Source organism: Rhamphochromis longiceps, linkage group LG23 (genome assembly GCF_057381845.1).
Source record: "Rhamphochromis longiceps isolate RC_006_pf linkage group LG23, R_longiceps_female_GT1.1, whole genome shotgun sequence".
Lineage (NCBI taxonomy): Eukaryota > Metazoa > Chordata > Actinopteri > Cichliformes > Cichlidae > Rhamphochromis > Rhamphochromis longiceps.
The window spans coordinates 5,751,526-5,775,312 of NC_140578.1; the positions used below are offsets into that span (position 1 = coordinate 5,751,526).

At 39.2% G+C, this 23,787-nt stretch overlaps 1 protein-coding gene across 3 annotated transcripts in view; it reads left to right on the top strand.

The window, feature by feature from the left end:
- ncanb (neurocan b) overlaps positions 1-23,787 on the top strand; it is a 172,767-nt gene that overhangs the window by 116,345 nt on the left and 32,635 nt on the right. For 2 of the 3 annotated variants that reach the window (XM_085398156.1, XM_085398155.1), the window contains exon 11: positions 8,043-8,162. In XM_085398156.1, coding sequence (XP_085254282.1) covers positions 8,043-8,162 — 120 coding nt within the window. The remainder of the gene's footprint in view (positions 1-8,042; positions 8,163-23,787) is intronic. The other variant, XM_085398157.1, reaches the window with a different exon arrangement.

A 23,787-nucleotide genomic window follows, 5' to 3' on the forward strand; every position in this document is an offset into this window, starting at 1 on the left:
GGTCACGAGTTTGTAAGCGACACACAGAAATTACCACAGTGGCTGGCACCTGTTTATTCCTCCATCCATTTCTCTGCCAGTAGATAAGTGGAGCACTGCTCTCCTCAACTCCCTGGAGACTGTACTAGTGCCCAGGCCTGATTTGGTTGTGCTGGGGAATGAGCCAGAGAGTGTGGACACACATACAAATTCTCAAATCCAGTCTCACACACACACTGCCACCTGCTTAAGTTGGATGGTCCTCTCATTAAGTCAGCCGGGCGGACATCGAGTGGATAGGCCCTACCGCACTTTGGCCCTCATCTCACTGTTTAAGGAGAGGAACAGTGTTTTCATGGCTATATAGAGCACAATGGTAATATTATATTTTTTCAGCAGCTTTAGATTTAGCATCAAAAGTTAACCTGAATGTTTGACCTTTACTGTGCTGAATGATGTATATAGTTCGGCCTGCTGCAGGTACAAGGTTTAGCATTGTTTTGTGACAAGACAAGCAGCTTGGAAACCAGTGATGGGCAAGTAGGTAATTCCCACAAGTATACAGTGCAAACCTAGCCTCCAGCTCTCATTCACTGTGAATGGACTAGGAGGTAAAGGGCAGCCACTGCACATTCATACAGCCCTTCTTTTGAATAAGTAGGAAGATAAAGTAACACCTACTCAATATAGTTTAAAAAATGAACTATGTAATTAAACTTTTATACCAATGAAAATGTAGTTAGCAAACCATTTTAGTTGGACTTATTCTTTGGGTTTTTACTGAAGTCCTGTGATACCCACACAGTTATTATTATACTTTTAAGAAGCACATTAACATTTTTACAAATGATCCCTCATTTTTTAATAACTAATAGGTGTATGTGGGATATTTTACTCTTACTCGGTGGACAAGGTGATAGCAAATGCATTTTAGGTGTGTTTTTTTTCTTTATGCTTTTAATGTAGTGTTTCTCAAATGCCTGATTTCCCAAAATGTTTGATTGATAACTGTTTTATTTAAAAAAGGCTGTGTAAAGTCTTACTTGGTTATTTTCCCTATAGATATATATGTTACTTTAGTTTCACTTCATATTTGTCAATTCGTTTTCCATGCCTCCAGTGGCTCTGCACTTGAGAAACACTCGCTTAATCCAAAGTGACAGCAAATTTGAGTGAAGCCTACATCTATACATGCTCTATTAGGTCTTCAGCTGCTACTCCAAAGCTCTGTGTCATCAAGGTCACAGAAGTCTGAGAAAAATCTAGACAAAAGACTAGTGTGCTTTTCCCCAAGGCTTTTAAATTGGTTACAAGAAAATGAAATTACCTCTTCAGAAACTACACATGTGTGTGCACTTTTCTCTACTGTGAAAAAGGAAAAGGAAACCCATTTCCTACATAATCTTTTGCTTCTTTTATTTGGTCTCACTGAGATCCACTCTTGGTAATTGTACAGCGATGGTCCAATGCTAATACAGAATATGCGCTCTCTCTCTCGCTCTCTCTCTCCCTCTCGCTCTGCCTTTGTGTGTGTCTGGGGGTGTGTGTGTCCCTCAAAAAAGAAAAGAGGTTAATCAGAATACTGCCATATCCATAAATCCCATTAGAACTGCAGAGACACTTGCACTTTCAATTTAATTCCCTAAAAGTGTAGCTTTTTAATTAATACTTGACTCTTTCTGGTCAATAGTGCATATATTTTTGTGAACATGTCATCAGAGGAAACCGTATATACAGTGGTGGTTTTGTAAAAATAATAAAACAATTAAACAGGGTGATACAGAAAAATACCTATATTGAATGACTTGTACCAGTGGATTACAAACACTTTATTATTATGTTTCTTTACTTGAACATCACGTTTGTCTGCTTATTCAGTTAGACACTTTGTTAGGTGCACCCATTCAGCTGCTTGTTAACTTGAATCTCTAATCAGCCAATCATTTGACAGCAACTCAGTGTTTTAAGTGCATTAATCTGAAGTTCAAACTGAACATCAGAGTGTGGAAGAAAGGTGATTTGAGTGACTTTGAACATGGCATGCTTTGTTGGTGCCATATGAACTATTGTGAGCATTTCAGAGGCTGGTATTCCACTGGGATGCATTGTCTCAAAGCTGGACACATCAAAGGTGAAGTTAGTATGTAAAGAGATCTGTGAAAAGATCATCAGTGGATTAAATATCAGGATATTATATGCATATTTCATAGATGATTATCCAAAGTCAAGGATATTGTCAGTATCTGTGACAAATACACAGATACCAATTCACTGCCTAGATAGTACCATAGTTTAGTGCTTTTATTTCAATGAGGTTAGCCATCTCTATAGTTTATCATTTGCAGAGAAAATATGCAGTGAGTAGCAGTTCTCTGGTTGAAAATGGCTTGTTGGTGACAGAGGTCAGAGGAAAATAGACAGATTGTTTGTAGCTGGCCTCAGCACCATAAATCAACACTTGAAGCAGATGGACTGCAGAAGCAGAAGACCACACTGTGAACCACTCAGATGCGACCAGAACCTGAGGATATAATTCAGCTCAACAAAACTGGACAACAGAAAATTGGAAAAAACATTGCCTGGTCTGCTGATCTTTGTTGCAACATTTAGGATTTATGGTTAAGAATTTGGTGTAAGCAACATAAAAACACAGATCCATCCTACCGTGCATCAACAGTTCAGGCTGGTGGTGTAATAATGTGGCATATGAATATAGTTGCTGGAAGTCCATCCCATATGACCACAGTGTACTCATTTTCCCGCATTTCCAACAGGAAAACCAGAGGTGGGAAACAATGAAGTTCAAGTACTTTACTTGAGTATTTATTTTTTTGAGAACTTTTTATTGTACTCCCTAAATTTTTAAAGAAATATCTGTACTTTGTACTCTTTACATTTTCAAAACAGGCTTGTTACTTTAGGTTAATTTATGTCTTTTATACCCAATTGGCCGGAGGGAGTGCAGGTGCCCGCCGTATGTTGTGTACGTGCTACTTCAGCATCTAGCTAGCACTACTGAGGAGGACAAAGCATGAAGCGAGTGCCATTTTTTTAAGTGGCATTTAATTTCAAATTCAACGTTTTTATCAGCTGAACAAACATCAGAAAACACACAAACTGTTTGTTTGGAGTTTGTCGCACAGTTTGCTGCTAGCTAAAGGTCCAGCTGCTGGATTCACAGGGAGACAAGAGAATGAGAGCTAACGTCGCTCTGAGATGGAGAAAGATGTAGGAAGACAGACAGAGAGGAAGAAGAGTGGTGAGATTTAAAGGTAAAGACTGCTCACTGATAAACTGCAGATTTAAAGCTTACATGTCATTTTAATCACATATTGAATTTGTGTATTTATAAATTATGTTTTTTTTCATTTTGTGAAACGTCCTGCTAAACAAAGAAAGCTATACTAGTTGTGTGTTATTCAAATGTTTGAATGAAAATTCTGGGTAGTTATGTGAAGGATAAACAACTGTATAGGTCTAGTATAAAGATAGTATAAAGGGTATAGTGTCAGTGTAGGGGGTGGACATCGGACTTTGATACTAGCTTTGAAACATCTGATGACATCTTGTTGGATAAATCCACAAAGAGCAGAAGGTTAGCTGATCACAGCCAGTACACTACAAAAGCCTACTGAGGCTCACATTAGTAACTGTGAGATGTTATTCTTTTCCGTGCACTGAGCCACTAAACAGATATTAGTATTCCCCACCTGCTGAGTCCCACTGTAACCTTTGACTAGACTAATTTTATTGTTTAGGTGTATGCGTTTGCCACCTCTAAGGATAACACACCATGTCACTAAGCTCAGTATATCACAGACTTTTTTCTTGTCAATGATTGTTAGTTCACTCTACTGAAATGAGCTCCACAGTCAGCATTTTGTTGAATGCCAAAAGAATTAAGGCAGTTCTGAAGGCAAAATGGGGACCAACCAGGTACTGGCAAGATGTACCTAATGAATCGTCCAGTGAGTGTATATACAGTAAAAGCATTTTGTCCTTAAATTTCTTCAGATTTCTGTGAACCTGACAACATGAAGCTATTAATATCCCCTGTGCTCTTGGCTCTCAACTGAGAAAATATCTGTCGTCTACTGTGGCCCCACTAATAGCTCATGTACAGAGCTGTACTTTATTGACCCTGTTGCTCCTAAAATCCAAGGGGTGCCTTGAGTCTTCGGCTTAGCTCTCTTCTGCAGTGCTTAATGAGACCAGATGCTGGCTCATATTAGGGTTCTTTTTTTTCTTTGAACAGCTGTACTGGCAACCTGCTCATCTATTGGCTCGGTGTGGCTGTGGAAGGAGAGACATTTTCTGGAGTTTCTGAGAGATCGGTTCAAATTATCATTTTTTTGTGCAAATACATTTTATGTTTGCATTCAGCTACACTGAAGATACTTAAACTCACGTTTTTCAATTAAACAGTTCTGTGTAACCATGTTTCGGTGTTTATGATACGGTGTTTATGTTTATGATACCAGTCTCCAGCTGGTAAAGTCAGACTAGGTATCAAAATATTCAATGCTGATTTAGAGATCATATGTGTAAAATGGCCTGGTAAATGGCCTGTATTTCATTCACACACTGGTGATGGCAGCTACATTGTAGCCACAGCCACCCTGTGGTGCACTGACAGAGGCGAGGCTGCCGGACACTGGCGCCACCGGGCCCTCTGACCACCACCAGTAGGCACAAGGACACAATGACCGAGACTGTCCAAGCCAGGGCTCGAACCAGCAACCTTCCAATTACAAGGCAAACTCCCAACTCTTGAGCCACGATCGCCCCTACTATATCTTATAGGTTAACTTTTAACTGTCTCACTCTTTTCTCTTGATCTCTCATTTAGATACAAGCTAAATTTCACCTGCTAATCTTGGTAGCGTATTACTAACCTTTACTTTTGGGCATTATATTGTAGTGATGAAGGAAAAGGCACAGAGATACTGCTGTAACATTTCTTTCATTTTGCCTGTATTTTCTCTTATGATACAGCAAATGGTACAGCTTTTGAATTTCTGTTACACTGAAATATCTTGATGCATGCTCAATCATCCAGGTAATGAAATCCAAGAAAGCTTATTCTGTTCATCTGGATGTAGCGTTGGAAGAAACATTTGTCACTCATCCAGGTGACTTAAATGAGTGAGCCACTTTCTGAGTGTTACACTGAGAGTTGGCCCTGTCTACTTTATGACTGATTTCACTAACTTAATCACCCCTGTGCCGTTCACAATGGCTGAGGCCTTGTGCGTATTGCTATCTCATACAGCGAAAGCAAAGAGAGAGCTGCTGACTTTTTGTTTGGCTGTTTAACTCACATTTACAATAATGTGCTGAAGTGTTGAATCACCCCTCATTTATTAATTTTTTGGCTTCTAAGGAGACAGCGTTAATTTTTTAAATGTGGTTTTGAACAATAGTTCTCTGGGCTTTTCCAAGCTGGACTTTGATCACTTTTTAACTCATCTTCAGTCCAGTCTTTCACTTTAGTCCAGGGGCAAACAAATGCCAGCGAGAACACACTTTTACAGACATACTGTTAAATTGTAAGATAATTCCCAAAGAGCTAATAGCTTAAAAATTTACCATATCTCAGTACACTGTGCAGTGTGTTCTTAAAAAATCAGAGGAAACTGGACACTTGGAAACTGCACAAAAAAGAAAAAAGATGTGGCAAGCCTAAAAAAAAGAAAAATCTGCAACAGATAAACAGTATTTGAAAGCCCCCAAAAAATCCAATTGAGACCTGACACAGGCCGACGATATAAATCTGGTGCTTTAGTTGATTGCGCTAGTGTTCAATGAAGCCTCATCAGAAATGGTCTCAGTGGAAGGGTGGCTGTCAAGAAGCCATTCTTCAGATTTTGATCCACCATGAATTCAACAGCTTTATTTTTCAGCAGCCATCCCAAACACACTGCCAATGCAGTAAAAGCAAGCCAGATATAAATAAACTTTTTTTTAGTAGAGGACTATACAGTAATATTGTATCATTATACTTTGAGGCTTTCATTGTAGTATCTTATTGTATATCATCATTTCTCTGAAGCATATGTGGCTGTGGGTACTTGCTGTTAATTTTAACTTTATTGATTTCACATTAGGTTATTTGACAGCTAATAACTTACATAGGTTGCATTGATAGTCCAGTACTTCACATGCCATTTGGGTTATTAGTATTGATCCGCCCTATCCTGTTTAGCAGTTTATAAAGCATTTAACAGTCCTGCTGCAGTCTCCAGCTGTTTAGTGTTGCACTTTCTAAAGATTGTGAGAGTCATAAAAGACAGATTCAAACCAAAAACGGTGAAGATGAGCGATGATAGTATAGTTTGATTACTGGCACAGTAAAATCAATTGTATAACAACTAACTCTGATAACTCTTTGCAATACTTCACCAGGAATCGATCGGAATAGATTTCTTTTTTTACTTGTGTAGCTCCCCCATTGGTTTTCGCTTTCCCATATATGGAACTATAATCCAGTGACACTGGTGTGTTTGTTTGTTTCTTTTAAAAGATCAAACCTCCAATTTGAATGAAATTTAAGCAAAAGAGCTGAGCCAAGATAACTCTGTTGACATCAGTTTTTTTTATTTCAGTGAAATTTGCCCTCATATGCACTTATAATAACCTTTTACATATCAAACTTCTTGATAAGTTCCTGAGCATTTAAGATAAAAAAAAAAATTAACGATGTGCTGCTTTAAAGCCAAACAATGATAAAGCCTTTCCATTCACTGCCCCTTAAAATTTGGACCAGCCACCCACTTATAATGTCAGATTATCTGTGCCAGACCTAAAGCTCATTTTAATGGTGTGGGAAGTGTTTACTCTCTGCGTATCTCTGCTTTGTTATTTTGTTTCTTCGTGTACTTTCTTTTTCCACCCTGTCGTGACTCAGACAGAGGCAGTTATACACGGATTTCCAGTGATACACTAAACCAAGCATCTCATTCCGGTTCCTCTGGCTGGGTCTCTACCTCCTGCATCAAATTCAGCTTTTGATATCAGCCAGCCCAAAGCGGGGCACCAGCAATGAAGCTGTCATGCTGTTTTATCCAAACAGACTCTTCCGCCCCAAACAGAGTCTGCCTGCAAAGCCGCTGTAATCCAACCCTGAAACTTGCCAACTTCCCAGACTCACAGAATCGTATCACCTCTCCGAATGGCTTTCTCCACCCATCCTTGTTTTCATCACCTCTCCTTCCTAACTCTGCTCCTCTCCATGTTTGTCAGTATTTCTTTATCCTCTCATCTTCCCTCAGTCTTCTGTCTTTCCGCTGCCTCCCTCCTCTCCCTTCACCTTTCCTCCCCTCCTGTGACCTCTTGCCAAAGCTCCAGGGATTCACTCAGTTGTTGTGATGGCAGAGGACTGTGGGATACCAGCTGCAGTTTTAATGATTTTGCCCCCAGGCACAGATCAGCCAGAGAAATACAGCTACCATTTTTCAACAGAATGGGAACTCTCACCCGGGCAACGCCTCTGTGAAATATGTGTGAATTTGGATATGCCTGTGCACAAACATCTAAACTTGTTTTAATATCACATCTAAGCGATGGCTTCGGCATTTTGTTTCTGGTCACTTTGAGAAATTTTAAATTGCATTATTATACATGTTTTCATAGCTGCTAGCGAGATAACTTTTGAGTGGGAGCAGTGTTGTTGCTGAAGTTGGAAGTTCATTTTAACTGTTTTTCTTTGTTTTCCTCCATGCCGCTTTGTCTCTCTTCATAGCTTCCACCGTACTCTCCCTCTCTCTTTTGGCTCAAGTTTGACAGCAGAACTGCGGCACGTCCTGCAAACACATTGCAATTAGCATCATGCGCTTCAGTGCATCCCAAACCGCTCGCTGATGAAGTTCAATCAATTCGCTTTAATTATAACTTTCTCAGAAACAGCTCTAATTTCTGCAAAAGTTTGATCTCTCAGGGTTTTTTTTTTCAATAACAAGCTGTGGCAGGTAGTTTAGAAAAGTAGCCATTTGGAAAGTGCTGTTTATACGTCTATGTTTCTGTCTAATCTCACTCACCTCCTCATGTTCTCTCTCTCCCTGCAGACATTGATGACTGCCAGTCGAATCCATGTCAGAACGGAGGAACCTGCATCGATGAGATCAACTCTTTTGTGTGTCTTTGTCTGCCCAGCTATGGTGGCGCTACTTGCGAAAAAGGTAAAGGTAAAAATGGGATTGCTTCCCCTTTTACTCATTAGTTCATTTTAGTAAACGCTGCATGTGTGCAGGGATGAAATACATTCCCTCTTTCTAATTTCTATTAGTTCTTAGCTTACCTTAATTTTTGGATCAACCGGAAACTTTAAAAGGGGCTTCTGGGACAACCTGATTATACAAAATTACAGTAGTAAAAATGATAAAAGGAGTTTTTCAGCATTATTTCCAGAGAGTATATTCCTAATGTTAGTAATATTGTGCTGTTGAAAGTAGCTACTCCAGGATGAGGATAATGCAAAAAAAATACAGAAGAAAAACAGAGCTGTGCAGGACCAAAAGGAAGAGATGATGAAGGTGGAGAAGCAAGGTAACAAGCGAGGATAATAAAAAAAGAAGACTGGGTATTCCTCTGTGTATATGCAAAAGAGAATAAGAAGATGGTTTAAGACCAGTATGTGGAGACAAAGGTAGATTTAGGAAGATGGAGTTAATGAGTTATGTGTCAGTGAAGACAGAGGAGATAGAGGAAATGGAGAAGGAGGGGGTGAATGTAGACAAAGAAGTTGAGGAGGGGGAGACAGGGAAGCCCTGTGGCATAATGTATGGGTTTATAGAGAACACCTGCATCCAGCTGGTTTTGTTTCTCATTATGGGAATTCCCATGTGAGAAAAGGGGCATTTCATGGAAACGTGGCCTACATGTCACTGCAGAACACCACTGAGGGGTACTTACAGCTACTGTTTGCATTAGGGTTTGCTTTGAACAGATTTTTACCCAGATTCTACGACAGACATATTATTGGATATTTTCTAATGTAAGAACCGTGTAATCAATGCAGTCTAAAGAAAAGAAGGTCACATAACGCTGACAGTTGAGACTGAAAATGAAACCAAAATTGAAGATAAAAATGGAGAAGAAATGTGTACGGCCCTCACCATGTCTCAGGTTAAAAACAAAGTACAGTTATTGCATAAGTACCTTTGTAGTCTCTCAGGCAGATGCTTGTCTAAATAAACAAATGCTGATTTTCTTGGAAATCATTAGAAAGACATCCCAATTAACTTTCCTGAGAATCTTGATAAATTTCAGGGTTTCTTAAGCATGAAAATAACCTAGAATTAGTTGTCTCTGTATACTCGATACAGTGCAACCAGGGATTTCTCATAAGTAAATTGGCTCATTTGTGATGATGTAATAACTTGGGATGTCAAGTATTAACAAACGTTGGCAAAGAAAACACATTTGAGATATTGAGGGGGGCAATAACTGCGTAAAGCAAACTGTGAATCTCCTAAAATATGAGCCTTAAGATAGCGCAATTAAATTTAAAAAGTGAAAACCAATGAAGACAGCTGAGCTGACGAGTTTTAGGTAGAGGGAGAGTTAGAAAATTGTGCTTAATTAAATGCAGCCAAGCTAAGTTCCTGCCCATTCAGGTTGACCTTTGACCTTATCTCAGAAGAAGAGTTGTGTCTCTGAAGATGTGTCTTTTCTTTTAATGCAAGTTTTGCTTCTGGTCTCTTTTGCTTTTTACTACTCTTTTCTGATCTGGGACTTTGAGGGAACAACAATCGATGCTGCGCAAAGAGCGGGAAGAGAATGAAGCACAATGGACATTTTAAATGTTGAAAACTTTAGTTTTGGTTTTGGCAGGTTGCAAAAAGAAAAGTAATGACATGTAAGCAGAACAAAAACACAAAGCTCCAAATTAGCTCTGCTCTTTGACAGCGTGCAGGTTAGTTTCCACAGCAGTTTGACACTCTAGTCCTCACTGACACATATTGACTACTGTATACTGACTTATACTGTAACATTTCTGCTCATGAATTAGCTCTTTTCTTTTCTTATGTAGGTGCTTTTCTGTACATCAAAAGTAAGACTTAAAGTGTACACTGGTGTTTATCTATTAAACTCTTAGTCCCTTTTCTTTTCTGCACTGAGATAATTATTAAAAGAAAACTAATGCATTACATTACTTAATTACTCCCAAGAGACAATAATTTTTTACGCTTCATGTGACATTATTTGTGCGTCACTCTTTAACATAACCTAAAGCGCACTATCATATTATTACAAGTTAACAATGTAAGCCTACAGCCACATGCCGAATCAAATGCCTATCCCAATGAGAACATGCTTACAATCTTTCTTTTAGTGTTTAAGTTTGAATATAAAAGTTGAAAATCATCCCAAAGAGATTTCAATTTAACTTTCAATTCAATTTCAATTTATTTATTTATTTATACAGCACCAAATCACAAAAAACAGTCACCTCAAGGCACTTTATATTGTAAGGTAGACGCTACCGTAATACATACACAGAAAAACCCAACAATCATACGACCCCCTATGAGCAAATGGGTGTGGCAACAACTCTGATGTAGCAAAGTTGTTGCCACAGCAATTCTACAGTTGAACTATGTAAAGGTAAAAATGGAGGCTGCAATATGTTGGCTGTGTCAAAGTCACTCACCACTGACTTTGTTACCTGTTGAAGATCGGGCTGTGGCCGCTGTGCTCGGGTCTGCATACAGACAGACTAAACATCACTCTGGGTTCTTCACCTACTGTAATAGTATGTCATGATCCTGGGTCTTATGACCCAGTGTTTTGAGTTTTAGTTCATTTTGATGTTTATAGTATGTTTAAGCTCATTAGGTCTCCTATGTTCATTTGCTTATTAGTACCCCCTTGTGTTTCCAACCCATGTTAAGTCTCCCCTGCTCTTCATGTGTTTCATGTCTGTGTCTTACGTTGTCAAGTTCTGGTTGTCATGTCTGCGTCTCATTATGTTTCCTATTTTATTTTGAAGAGATCTCGTGTTTTTATATTATGGATTATGTTTTGAGTCCTTTGTTGTACTGTTTCTTGTTTCCCTAGGTCTCAGTTATGGTTATCATAGGTTTAGTTCTTTGGCTTTGTAATATGGCTTCCCTGTGTTCCATGTTGTGTCTACTGTGACGTTTTTGTACCATGTTTCAGGTTCCTATGTTCTGTCTTCCCAGTTGCTGTTAAGTTTACAGGTCTAGAGTTCAGTCAGTGTGTTCCCTGTTTTACTTTGAAGGTCCGTGTCTCATGTCAGTGTTTCTAGTTTTGCTTCCCTTGTCTCGTCCAGCCTGATTACTCCCAGCTGTGCTCTCCTTCTGTGTCTCGTTCCCTCGTTATCCCTCTGTGTATTTGAGCCCTGTGTTTCTCTTTGTTAGTGTCGTAGTCTCCCTCGTGGCCTGTGTGTCAGTTTATCCATGCCCCAGTTTAGTTTTGTTATATTTTTGTGCCATTCTGCAATAAAGCAGCTTTTTGAGTTTTATTCCTGCGTGGTGAGTTTTGCGTTTGGGTCCTTCTCTTGCCTGCACACAGCCGAAACATGACATAGTATTCTGTCTGTGCAGATGTTTGCAATGAGCCCATTTTGTGTTAGTATAATGCAGCTGTTTCTGCCCTGGGTGTGATTTGCCATGTACCATAACACTCGTCCTTTTGTGGAATAAAAATAAATGTACTGTCCATATCTGTGCTCCTGAGAAGTCATAGACTGATCTACCATGTTCCTTCTTCTTTCACACAAACTGAAACCAGCTGATTTTAGTGTAATTGTGCAGAGGGAAAAATGCACCTTTGACATTTTTTTTTTTTTTGCTATCCACCTATCATGCAGACAACTGAAGATCATTTGTAATGAATAGTGGCATAATTGTAACAGAAATGTGATTATTAATTTAGTACAGTAACACATTACTTTGTAAAGCAGTCCACCCAGGATTTAAAATCTTATTATAGTTTTTATTTTTTTTGAAAAAGCACACACAACATAATTGAAAGCAATGCAACACACACTACAGAACATTGAGCTTAGCATTATCTCAGAGCAACACAGATGTAAACAATAATGGAGACTTTGGTGCCACAGCTTGCTGCAGTAAGAAACAGTAAAATCAGAAGGCTGAAGTTTGGATGAAAGTGCTTGGAAGGATGCAGCTTTAGTGAGAAGTGATGAGTGCTGAGACTGTGTGCAGTTATAGTTGTCAAAAATAAGTATGTTAGCTAACATTAGTCTAAGCATCAGCTGTTCCAGGACTGGCATTGTACATAAAGTCATATTTGTTGTGTACTAAAAAGCTTTTACTCCATTTCAGCTGTCCAGTGCTCCCGTACAGTAGCTTGTTGTTTTACAGTCACTATTTCAAGTGCTTTCTCATTCACTTCTGTCTGCTTGTAGACTGAAAGTGCTGATTTAACTATTACCATGCTGTCATATTGCAGATTTTAATAAATGTCACAGATGTTTGATGTTATTGAGATTCTTTTGGAAGGTTTCAAATGAGTTTTGTAAACCCTTTACAATACCACTGTAGGGCATTTTGACTTGAATATATTTCTTGAAAGTCCAACAACTTCATTCACAAGCTGTGTTAAATCTTCTAAATGCTGCCTTTAATCTCACTGGTCCCTGTATTTTCATTAGTTCTCATCTACCTCTTTTTGATCTTTAACCAGAGCAAATGTTACTTTGGTCACAGCATTTGTAATTTTCCTTGAGCTTATGATTGTCTCTTTAATATTCATTCACTTCCTCTGGTGCAGATCATGAATAAACAAACAAAAGAAAAACATTTAGGCATAGTTTAAAAGTCCCATAAAAATGCAGAGCTTCTTCAAATCAGGGTTGGTTATTAAATGCTTGATTGATCTCACGAATTAGACTTTGATATCCTTCAATATTGCATCTATAAGACATATAAGAAAAAGTGTAGTTTTTTCTTTGCCAAACACAGAGTACCTGAGTGCGCCTGTCGTTTGACATGCACACGAGCTCTGCGTACGTTTCCTCTCCTGCTGCGTTGCTGCCTTCATGGCTGATTGGGAGCAGCAGGACTGATTGTGTAAATCTAAAGTCTCTGTTTTCCTGTCGCTTTTATCTCTCGCTGCTCTGCACTCGCAGAAATGTGGGATTCAGCTGTGAAAAGTGCGATTCGCAACAGGCGTCGCTCTGCCATTTCAGCGTGATCTCAGTTTGATATCCAGAGGGAGGTCTCAACTGCGACAGAAACGGCAGAAATGAACTCATTTGTTCCGCCGAAGCTTCCATCCATTTAAATGTCATCCAATTGGTCCCCGTCTCGCTAAAGTGGTCCGGGGTTTTTTTTCTGTCTCATTGGTTGTGTGTACTTGAGTGCAAGTGTGCATACGTGTGTGACTGTGCTTGTACACGTTCAGGTCTATGTGTTGTGAGCTCACAGCCTTGGATGCAGGGTAGATCCAGTCAGCTACTTCCTCCGGCCTGTTACCATGGTGATCCAATCTGAGAGTCAATAATAATAAGTTGACAGGGCTGAAATCCTTCAGTGAATGTGCCGAGAGAGAAGGAGAAGGCTTGTTACTGTGCAATTTTAGCAATTCTATTTACATTTCACATTTTATTTCTTTTTCTTGAAACAAATTGTAGAGCTTTAGATTTCAGAGACATTGTTGATAATCTTGTCATTCGTAAAGCCTTTAGCAGGATTTGCTGTGTAATAACTTAACAATCCATACTTATGCAGATTTTTTGTTGTTGCCAGCAATGAAAGGAGATTTGATAAAAAGAATAGGAGGTTTGCGCTTAGCTAACAAAGACACCAGTCAGTTGTTTCACTCGCGTTGCGCTGTTGAGTCTGTCCCGCTGTAATTTGGCTCACTGCCTAATCAGCGGAGGCAGAAACCACATCTTGCTTGGCTTGACTGAAGTGAAAAGTGACGGGCAGAGAATTAACTCCCATCAGCTTCTTTCCTGCTGTCTGCTTTTTTTTATTCACTCCACAGTTCTTTTCCCTACATCTTTCTAGGGAGAAAAACGACATAATGTGTACAGCTGAGAGTGTGGATTTGTTTCTTTACTATTCCACTACAGCACACACCTGTGTTTCATGTCAGCTTCATTTTTGTTGTTTCCTCTCCCTACCTTTCTGCTGTCACTCCCTGCGATTCTGGCATCCTTTTGCGCCTCTCATCTCCGGTGCACCACAGGAGTCTTTGTTACGCTCTGCGAGTGTGTGTTTGTGTTTTTGCCTGTGTGAGCGCATCTTTGTCAGTGTGTCTGTTTGGGTGCATCTGCTGTTTTGTGTCTGTGTGTGTGAAGTTTCACAGAGCTGTGAAGTTACAGATCTTTCAGCTAAACTACCTTTACTCAGCCACCAAACACTCACATGTCCTAGCGTTTCTTTTGTGAGGATCCTCGTTGACATTATCCAAAATTCACACTCCCTTAACATGAGCCAGAACTTTACTCTTAACCCACCAACAGGCCTCTGAAGAGAATGAGGACCAAAAATGGTCATCACTTTGCATATCAAAAAAAACATATTACATCAATCCTCAAAAAGAAAAAAGGCACAAAAGTATAAATGATCTCAGATTCCCTCTTTTTTTCTGTTTGTTGACAGATTTATTGACAGAACTGAAGGAGTTAACTATGGACTGTTAAACTAAGAACAGTGTTGTCAGGAAATGCTGGAGGTTTCTGTAGGCAGGGAAACAGGCAGTTAGCAAGGACCAGGGAACTATAACAGTTACTGAAGACTAACAGTGATTAGTCCTGTGACCTTTTGTGGAGATGGAAGCAGGTGATGTTGGGAGGCTTATAAGCAAGCAGTCAAGTTGTGACTGAAGGTGAATTTGCTGGAGAGTGGACAGGTAGTTGACAAACAGTTTGATTCCACTGTGGAACGAATTCCAGCATGGATGGAGGTACGTAACCTGCTGCATTGTATTCTGCACTTCTTACTGGAATGTGGGAAACAACTCCAATGAACCTGCATACACAGGTAACTGGAAAACAGGCATGCAGAAAGTGTTACATGCTAGAAAAATGCAAGTGCAAAGACTAAACTGGGAGAACCAATATCCCACCACTGCTCACCATCTTGAGCAGTAGGTCAGTGCTTAAAAACACAAAGTTTGATTAGGGAATGCGTTGCAATTGAGCGACCGGATTGCTCCACCTGTAGGCAGAGCACAGATGGACCCACCTCTCCGCTTGAGAACAAAGAGTCAGCAAAAGGGAAAGAGAGGAAAGAGGAAGGAAAATGAAAAAAACAAAAACAGTGCATGCCTGGATCCTGACAACAGTCTATGAATGTGTACATACATCCCAAAACAGCCAAAACACTTTACCTATCCATGTATCCATCTAAATGCAATGTTTTCCTGCATGTCTAGTTATTAAATGGCTGCTTAGATTGCAGCTGAACACTTTCATTTAGGCAGTGAAGTCAGTGTGACACATAACAAAGTTACAAAACCAACAGCTTAATAAGTTTAAAATCCAATCCACCGGAAATAACTTCTGACTCCCCCTCTCAGTGTTCCTTTATAGAACAATAATCTACAAATTAGAAATAAAAAGCCTGTTTTAAAAGGATTGTGTTGCTAATTAATCCCACGATGTCTGGTTGCTGCTTGGTTATCTTTGAGAAATGTGTTTGCTGCCACCCTAAACACACAGAGTGCCGGCAAGGAGTGGTTCACATGTCATCCATCTTCTCTGACACCCCTTTCTGTTCCTCGTACGCCAAATCATTAATATTTATTGTGTGGTTTTTGGAAGGACGTGCTATAGCTTAGTAGGCTGCACAGCTGTTAGCGGAAAGCGTGACCGCTGAGTGCTGGTTGAGCACATAAACAAGCATGCCAGAAGTTTCTCCCAGAGGTGTGTTGGTGATGATTGCAGCCATCAGAAAGTGCAGCAAAAACATCACATGCCACAACCATTCATTGAAATCCAATATAAATTCAGTGGAAGTCAAATTGTTCCAGACAGGCTGGCTCACCTTTTCGACTGGCATACACATTGTCAAACACAAACAAGCATACATTACATATACGAGCATAGAACTGAAATACTAAGTTGTTTCTGACAGGAAAACAAAAACTCAGAGCATTACAGGGAAGGGGAAGCAAAGTAGAGCACAACCCTCCCAAAGAGGATGCCAGGTGAATCTGGGACAGAGAGCTATGAAGACTTTTGAATATGTCAATTCCAACAGCAACACCAGTGCTGTAGATTGGAAGAAGACAATCTAGTGAAGCCTACACACTGCGGCTAATGAGGAGCAGAGCAGTCTGAGTCGACTAATAGTAGGAAGTGTCTCAGAAAGCACCAGATGCAGTCCTCCAGTCAATCTGTCACTGCTCAAGTTTTTAAATCACTTCCTCACACTAACTAATTTCCTCTTATACCAGTTTAGCTTTTTCTCTTGCTTACACTGAAACAGATTTTCTTGTAATTTTGAGTTAGGAGGGATAATAATTTGTGCACTTTTTTACAAGGATTGTGGGGGGAATATTTTTCCTCTGTCGTCCCAAAAAAAACTACCCACATTCTGCACCTAATGATTTAGGTCCACTGTCACCACCTCACTAACCTCAGTGGCCTAACCCATCCTCTTGTTAATGTGCCTTAAGCACAATCTATTCATAATTTCATGCAACTTCATACATTAGTCTGTCTACGGGCTTTTGGAGAGTGTTACTACTAGAAAGCATTTTTTAGAAGTATAGAAAACATACTTCGGCTAAACTGAAAATGACTAATATTCTGATGGTTTGGAGATAAAAACAGAGGAGAACTTTGCTCCTCATCTTGGTTGCTGCATTAGATATTACCCAGTTTTTACACTTGTACTGCATCCCTAAACTAAAAATCTGAATTTCCCAGTGGAGCTGTATGTGAGTGTGTAAAATGTGTAATCTGAATCTGGGAGACTGATGATTAAACTGTCTTTTATCCAGTGAATTCCTTGGGAGCGAGTGGCTTGCTTTATGCACACTGTGGCCAAGCAGCAATTTCACATAAAAAGTATTTCCAGTTGTGATAAAGTGTCAGATGCAGAAAACCTCCTTCTGTGTGTTACATGTACAAAAGGTCAACAACTGTACAAACATTATCCTAAGAAATATTTAAATCAGTGTGGTATACAAAAACTGGTATACAAAACTCAGTTTTCAAGGTCATTCTTTCAGATTTATTGTATGAAAGGTGTAATCAAAAACAGGATTTTAATGTATTTTTAAATACCTTGATCTGTAATGGTGCATAATACTAAGTAAAGCTTTAAAATAAGAAAAAGTACAATGTGCAGTAACTGTGTTCAAAGTGAAGTGGATTAAAAGCAGGAAGCAGCATAAGATGGAAATAAAGTAAAAGTATGTTAAACATAAATAAAGTACTTGAGTGAATGTACTCAGTTACATTCCTACTGGTTTAATGGCTTTGATACTTCCCATACCTCCACCCCAAACACCTTCCTGTATTTAAATTGAATTATGTAAGTGCAAATTGTTGAGAAGACCAATGAATGCATGGAACTTAAAAGCCAGTATCTCAGATTTTGTTTTATTTTTATTTAATTTTATTAATAGTACTCTCTGAAATATATAGTATTTTCTAAGTTTAAAATGAAGGAGACTGCTTTGTATGATGAAGAGGTCAGGCATTGTTGCAAAAGTCAGCGACCAAACGCTGTATGACTAACAAGTAGTAGGCCCGGGTTCAAGCCTCGGACCTTCACAGCATAAGAGATTGTGAGGCAGTTATATTTTTTTTCTTTGACGTGCTGCAATAATACAAAATCTATAAAGTTATTCACACATTCAGATTTCTACTGAGTCAGATTCATGCCAGGTTTTGCCCATTCCAGGCCAGTTCGTCTTCATCACGTCAAACTGGCCTCTTGGCAAGATGATTCCATTCCGGAAATCCTGTAGGTCAATTTAGATGTTTTCTCTACTATTATAACACTAAAGTGCAGTGTTGCGGTGTATTTTCACTGCGTCTGAGACAAACAAATAGAGACAATGTGTCTTGGTGTAATTTGTGGTGGAGCTGCAGCCTTTCTTCTCTGACTGAGACAAGCAGAGTGTACTGAGAGTTTACAGCTACACTTGTTACTGTAAGTGCAATCATCACAACCTTTGTGAGTAAAACCCAGACCCAAATGTTCATCCAAATGGTGATGAACTGTATTTCTAACTACTTTGCCATCCACTCCACTACATTTACGTGACAGGCATAAATGTAATGGACTTTATGCAAATGATAACTTTATTTACCCTGCTAAACAAGTACTTAATGTCTTCTTTTTATTGTATGAGCTTACATTGTTTGCCTAACAGACTGGTCTGTGTGAACAAGTTCAAGCTGGCCAGTAGTTACAGCATCTCCTCCAGTCCCATAATGGTCACAAAACACTGCCTTGCACTTACGTGTTTCAAAAAGACCACAAGGTTAAAGCAAACTGTTAAAAAACGATCTAAAATGAAAGCTGGCTGTGTGTGACTGAACTGCCAGCTCAGTTTGTCACTTATCTTCAAATTTTCTAAATTGTTTTAAACTTGGCTCCAGGCTAAAACAGCAGCCACCCCCACTCATTCTTCAGCTGCATTAGACAGGTGCTTGCTACATCAGCTGCAGAGGGAGGGGGAAGAAATGAGCGATAGTGGCTGATGTCTGTCTTCATCATTTCTTCTAAACTTCAGTGAACTTCATGTCAGAAATATGATTTAGTTTTCTGACATTTTGCATTTGTTTCTGGTGAGTTATTATTTTGTGACTTGGAGGGTTGCCCTAAACTGCTCTGGAAACTTTTACTGGTTCTTTTCGTTATTCAGAGTATTAAAAAAAACAATTTTAGGGGGATCACTAAAGTAAAGATAATATTATATTTGTAGACCTGGTTAATAGTGTTTCCTTGACTATATTAAAGCAGAGAACCACTGCCATCTTCAACCTGCATTTTCAGAGCCTAAGCCCTCCAGAAACTTGGAGAATATTTGTCTCTACAGTCTTGGTCTGCCACTGTACCCTCAGCACTTTGGCTAGACATGTGGTAAACAAGCCCTGGTTTGCTGTTTAAGGTCAGCCTCTTCTTGTTTAGGTGAGAACGGAGACGTTGTTTTGATTCTGACAATACTGCTGCTGTCTAAACTGGCGAAAAGCTTGACTCATAATTACATTTTGTGCATCCTGTGGGTCTTTAGAGGCTATTACCGGTAATGAAGATCCAAGCGTTCAAATAATATGTCGACCAAGACATGTGCAAGACTGAGAAGTGAGGGAGCTGAGGCTTCTTGGATTACCTTGCCCACAGCAATCTCCTGAAGGAAAACACGTGCACAGTGAGAAAGTCAGGTGAACGCACACAGAGGCAGGTATTTACATAAAATATCCCTGAGGTTTTGCCTAAGCCTGGCAGAGACTTTTCAAATTGAGCAATAGCAAGGCTTACTCTCACTCCATATGCTAGTGTGTTCAACACTTGCCAGTTCTCTCTCCAAGCAGTAAACCTTGAGAGATGAGAGGTAATTTTTTTCTCATTCAGGGTGCTTAATTAAACAATGTTCCTGAAGCAACTGTTATCCTCCTCCCCGAATGAAAGAAAGTTCAGGCTGAAGAGAAAGAAAATGTGGAGAAGAGAGCAGAAACAGAAAGGAAGCATCTGAACAGGTGCTAAGAAAAGATGAAAAGAGAGGAAGTGTGTTCCAGTGGTGTGCATTAATGAACATTTCGGATGGAAGGTTGTAAAAAGTAATACTTTGAGGTGCGCTGGAGGTTTACCACGATTCTGTTCTTCTTCTTTCTGATATTCCCAAGAAAATTGTACTCTGATACTGAAGTTCTGAAGCCTGCCTTGCAGTATCACAATCTCTTTTGTCTTTCATTTGTTATCTCAGAGTTCATTTTCAGCACAGAAAGTTTTCCACATAGGATTTTACCCTGAATTTCAACCACAGGTGCAGGTTCCAGGTTTGTACCTCTTCACACAGCATTACCTTTGAGTAATAACACAGAACCAGTCACTTGGGGGTATTACTTTCAAGTAATATGCATTTTATTAACTAATTTGGTTTTAATGGGGGAAATCATTATTTGATCCCCTGCTGAATTTGTAAGTTTTCTCTCTTATAATGTAATGAACAATCATATTTTATCATAGTTACATTTTAATTAAGAGAGAATTCATCTCAGTGCTTCACTGTGTTCTCTGGGTCATACTCAGCATTTTTCTTCCTCGATGAGTCGAGTTGATGCTAAAGAGTTAGATTATGGTTTCATCTTTTCCCCAAGCCTCTTTGAACCATTTAGATGTTCACTGGCAAACTTAACACAGACAGGAGGACCTTGCGGGTGATGCAAGATTTCAATCTATTACAGTGTAGTGTGCTACCAATGGTGTTCTTGGTAACTGTGATGCCAACTGCCTACAGATCTTTTACAAGCTCCTCCCATGTAGTTCTGGGCTTGTCCACCACCTTTCTCATGCTCATTCTTACCCTATGGTCATTTATGCTTCTTCCAATTCCAAATAATTGACAGCTGTCACCTTCTCACCCAATCTTCCTGCTGATTGTCTTGTAGCCCATTCCATCTTTGTGCAAGTCTTCAATCGCATCCTTTCACAGCTCTTTGGTCTTGCCCATGGTGCTGGAGAAATTGGAATGGGAGAAACAGATATTTGGGACAGGTGTGTTTTTTAGAAACATAGGCTGAGATCAGCTGTATTTGTAATCAATGGATTTATTGATTTCTGGCTGGGTTGTACGGGATAAAATACCTATTTGCACTCATTGATGTGCAAATAATGTTATCACTTTTATTTAATGTGGGTTTTTTCCTAGATTTTTGTTGATATTCTTGTAAGTGAGCAAGCTTAAAAATTCAGCAGGAAATCAATTATTTCCCCGCACTGTAAAAGCAATCATCAGATCTTTGTTTTGATAGAGCCAGGTGGGTGCTTTTCAGTGTGAACATAATGGCAGGTCACTGTGTTCCTGTGTTCTACGCAATAATAACCAATCTGTTGTTTGTTTAGTTTTTTTATTGGTCTAATTTCCCAAAATGTTTTTTGTGGTTTTTCAGATGGTAGTTAAAACACAAATGTGCTGAAGTCATAATTCAGTTGTAGAGTTTTATTTTTCTGGCTGTGTGATTCCTGGCAATTCTCTTAAACTCTATTTTATTCATTTGAGGCTGATTAACAAATGATTAGCAAACAGATGCCTGTTTATACATCCAGCTGATACGGCTAATGGTTTTGGGACACTTCATTAAAAATACCCAGTGGCCACTGTACAGGCTCTCCACGGTTTCCAATATCTGTCTCTTTAGGAGAGATTCTCCGATACTAATTTTCCAGTGCTAATTTTCTCTGTCTAAGACAAAGGGCAACTTCAAGAGCTAATTAAAACAAAAGTGGCAAAAACTGCAGTTCCTCCATGTGCCACTGGAGGTTCACTCCAAACAGTAGCCGCCTAAGTTAAAATGTTCAGCTTTGCAGCACTCAAAAAAGCATTTACACTCTGGTACAAAAAAGGCTTTGGGTTCTATTAAACAAAATTATAACTCAATCACCTGGATACTAGAGGCAGCGTTGATTGGCACATCACTGAAGTGGATGTAACTATTTTGACTGTAGAGTTATATGTATATCTGTACTTTGTACCTAAACAGTTTATGGATGCAGCTGGCTAATCAAACTTGTTAGTAATGTCTGATTAACTAATTCTACCTTTTCATAAGGTAACTTCTGGCTCTAGAAAAAGAGGCCTTGAAGCTTTAAAAAGGCAGAGTCCAAAACCAGTCAATGACATCACGTTGGCTACATCAATGTTTTATTCTTTCTCTAGTCTAAACACTGGGTTTGGATGAGCTTTTTGCTTCCTACTGCTGGAAATACTGCTGATCAGAATGTTGAAATTCAACTACAATTCTAAGCACAGTTAATCTGCTAAAGTAAGTTGACCAGCAGCTTTTAGAAGTCTCTGACATTCTGAAATGACCCTCTCCTCAAGATGAGGTCATCTACCTTAATAATAGTACTCAGGTCTTGATTAAAACATACCATTTCTAATCAATATGAGGGCCCGGTGGCGCCAGTGTCCGGCAGCCTCGCCTCTGTCAGTGTGCCCCAGGGTGGCTGTGGCTACAACGTAGCTTGCCATCACCAGTGTGTGAATGTGTGTGTGAATGGGTGGATGATTGGATGCGTAAAGCGCGTTGGGGTCCTTAGGGACTAGTAAAGCGCTATACAAATACAGACCATTTACCATTTTTTACCATAATATTCTAAACTTTTACGATGATCTTTGTGGGTACAATTTGAATCACTGTTAGGTTTTCCCAGTGGGTTACTTTTTTTTATTCTTTTAAGCTGTGTCTTGAACATTTTCGTTTTGCTTATATGTTTAATCAGTGATTTAGTTTGGAATGCTTAAAAAGGACTATTCCATTGGTACCTACTCGGATTGACTCGCCACAACTCAACTCGAATTGACTGGTTTTCCATTACAGTTTAGTATTTCCTAATGGTCATTGTCATAGCAACACGGATGAGCATCCCGCAACGTAATTAACATACAACACAAACACTACCACAAAGGTGGACGTAAAAGCAAGAATATATCTGCTCGGTCTGTGGCTTTTCGTCAGAATCAGGGACCATGGTGTTGTTTTTTTTGTAGCTATTTCCCTCATTGCCAGATTTCAGAAATGGCAGTTTTGATTTTCATGAACAAGACACTCATGACTCATCTAGTGACTCTACTGACTAACCAATCAGTGGCATGCAGTCGGTCACATTTTAGTACCTGTTTGGATCGCTTGAAGCCCCAGCCAAGCAGGTACTAAAAAAGTACCTGCTACCAGGTACTATGACCTAATATAAAAGCCCTGAAAACTGTAGCGAACTGTGCTGAGTCGATTCGAATAGGTAGTAATGGAAAAGAGGCTATACTGTGAAGCACTGCTGTTGTCATTTGCTATCCGGTCGTTAAGTGATGACGTGACGAATCCTACTTCCGGGTCTAAAGTAGTCTGCGTTTAATATGGCTTTTGTGTTGTTAACATGTTTAATGTTATGTATTTTCTTCTATTTAATCTCAAAAAACTCCTAAAACAGTCAGTGATCACTGTTGACCTCCCTCGGCTTTTATTACCGCTAATCATTTATTTAAGCTCAGTTTTTAAAACCTTAGGATGTAACTACAGCCCAGCCCATGCAGAAGTATATGAATAACTAACCTCGTATTGTGGATGGATTATCTCAGTTGTTCTCCTGGCTGAAGTTTGGTCCTTTTACAGCATCCTGCCATGCGATTACAAATGTACCTGACCACCGAGAACACTCACGTTAACTTTTATCGAGTGGAAAAAAAGTTAGCTTGTTTATATTATGCTAACATAGCTGGTAAACTGACATGATTTAACAACTAGTCAGGTAGAAATTTTCATAATTTAAATAACTAGAAAAGACTTAGATAGGGGTGGTAACTCTCTAGTGATTTAGTTGCAAATAACTTCTTTCATTTAAACATTGACATGTGTCCATTGTTCATTTGAATACTAATGTCTGATTTAGACTTCTGAGGTAAATCTCTCTGTATAACATAACCTACATAAGTGGTTGATATTGTTGCCAACAGAAGAAACACAGAGGGAACTTAAGCTGCTACTAAAAGTAACAAAAACATTAACTAAAACAGGATGCAAAAGTGAAACTCCTGACCATAATAAACATAAGGTAAAACAGGAGTCAGGGACTCAAAGGTTTTACAGAGAATTAAGCTTACAGTGTAGCAGAATAAAGAAATCAAAACCCA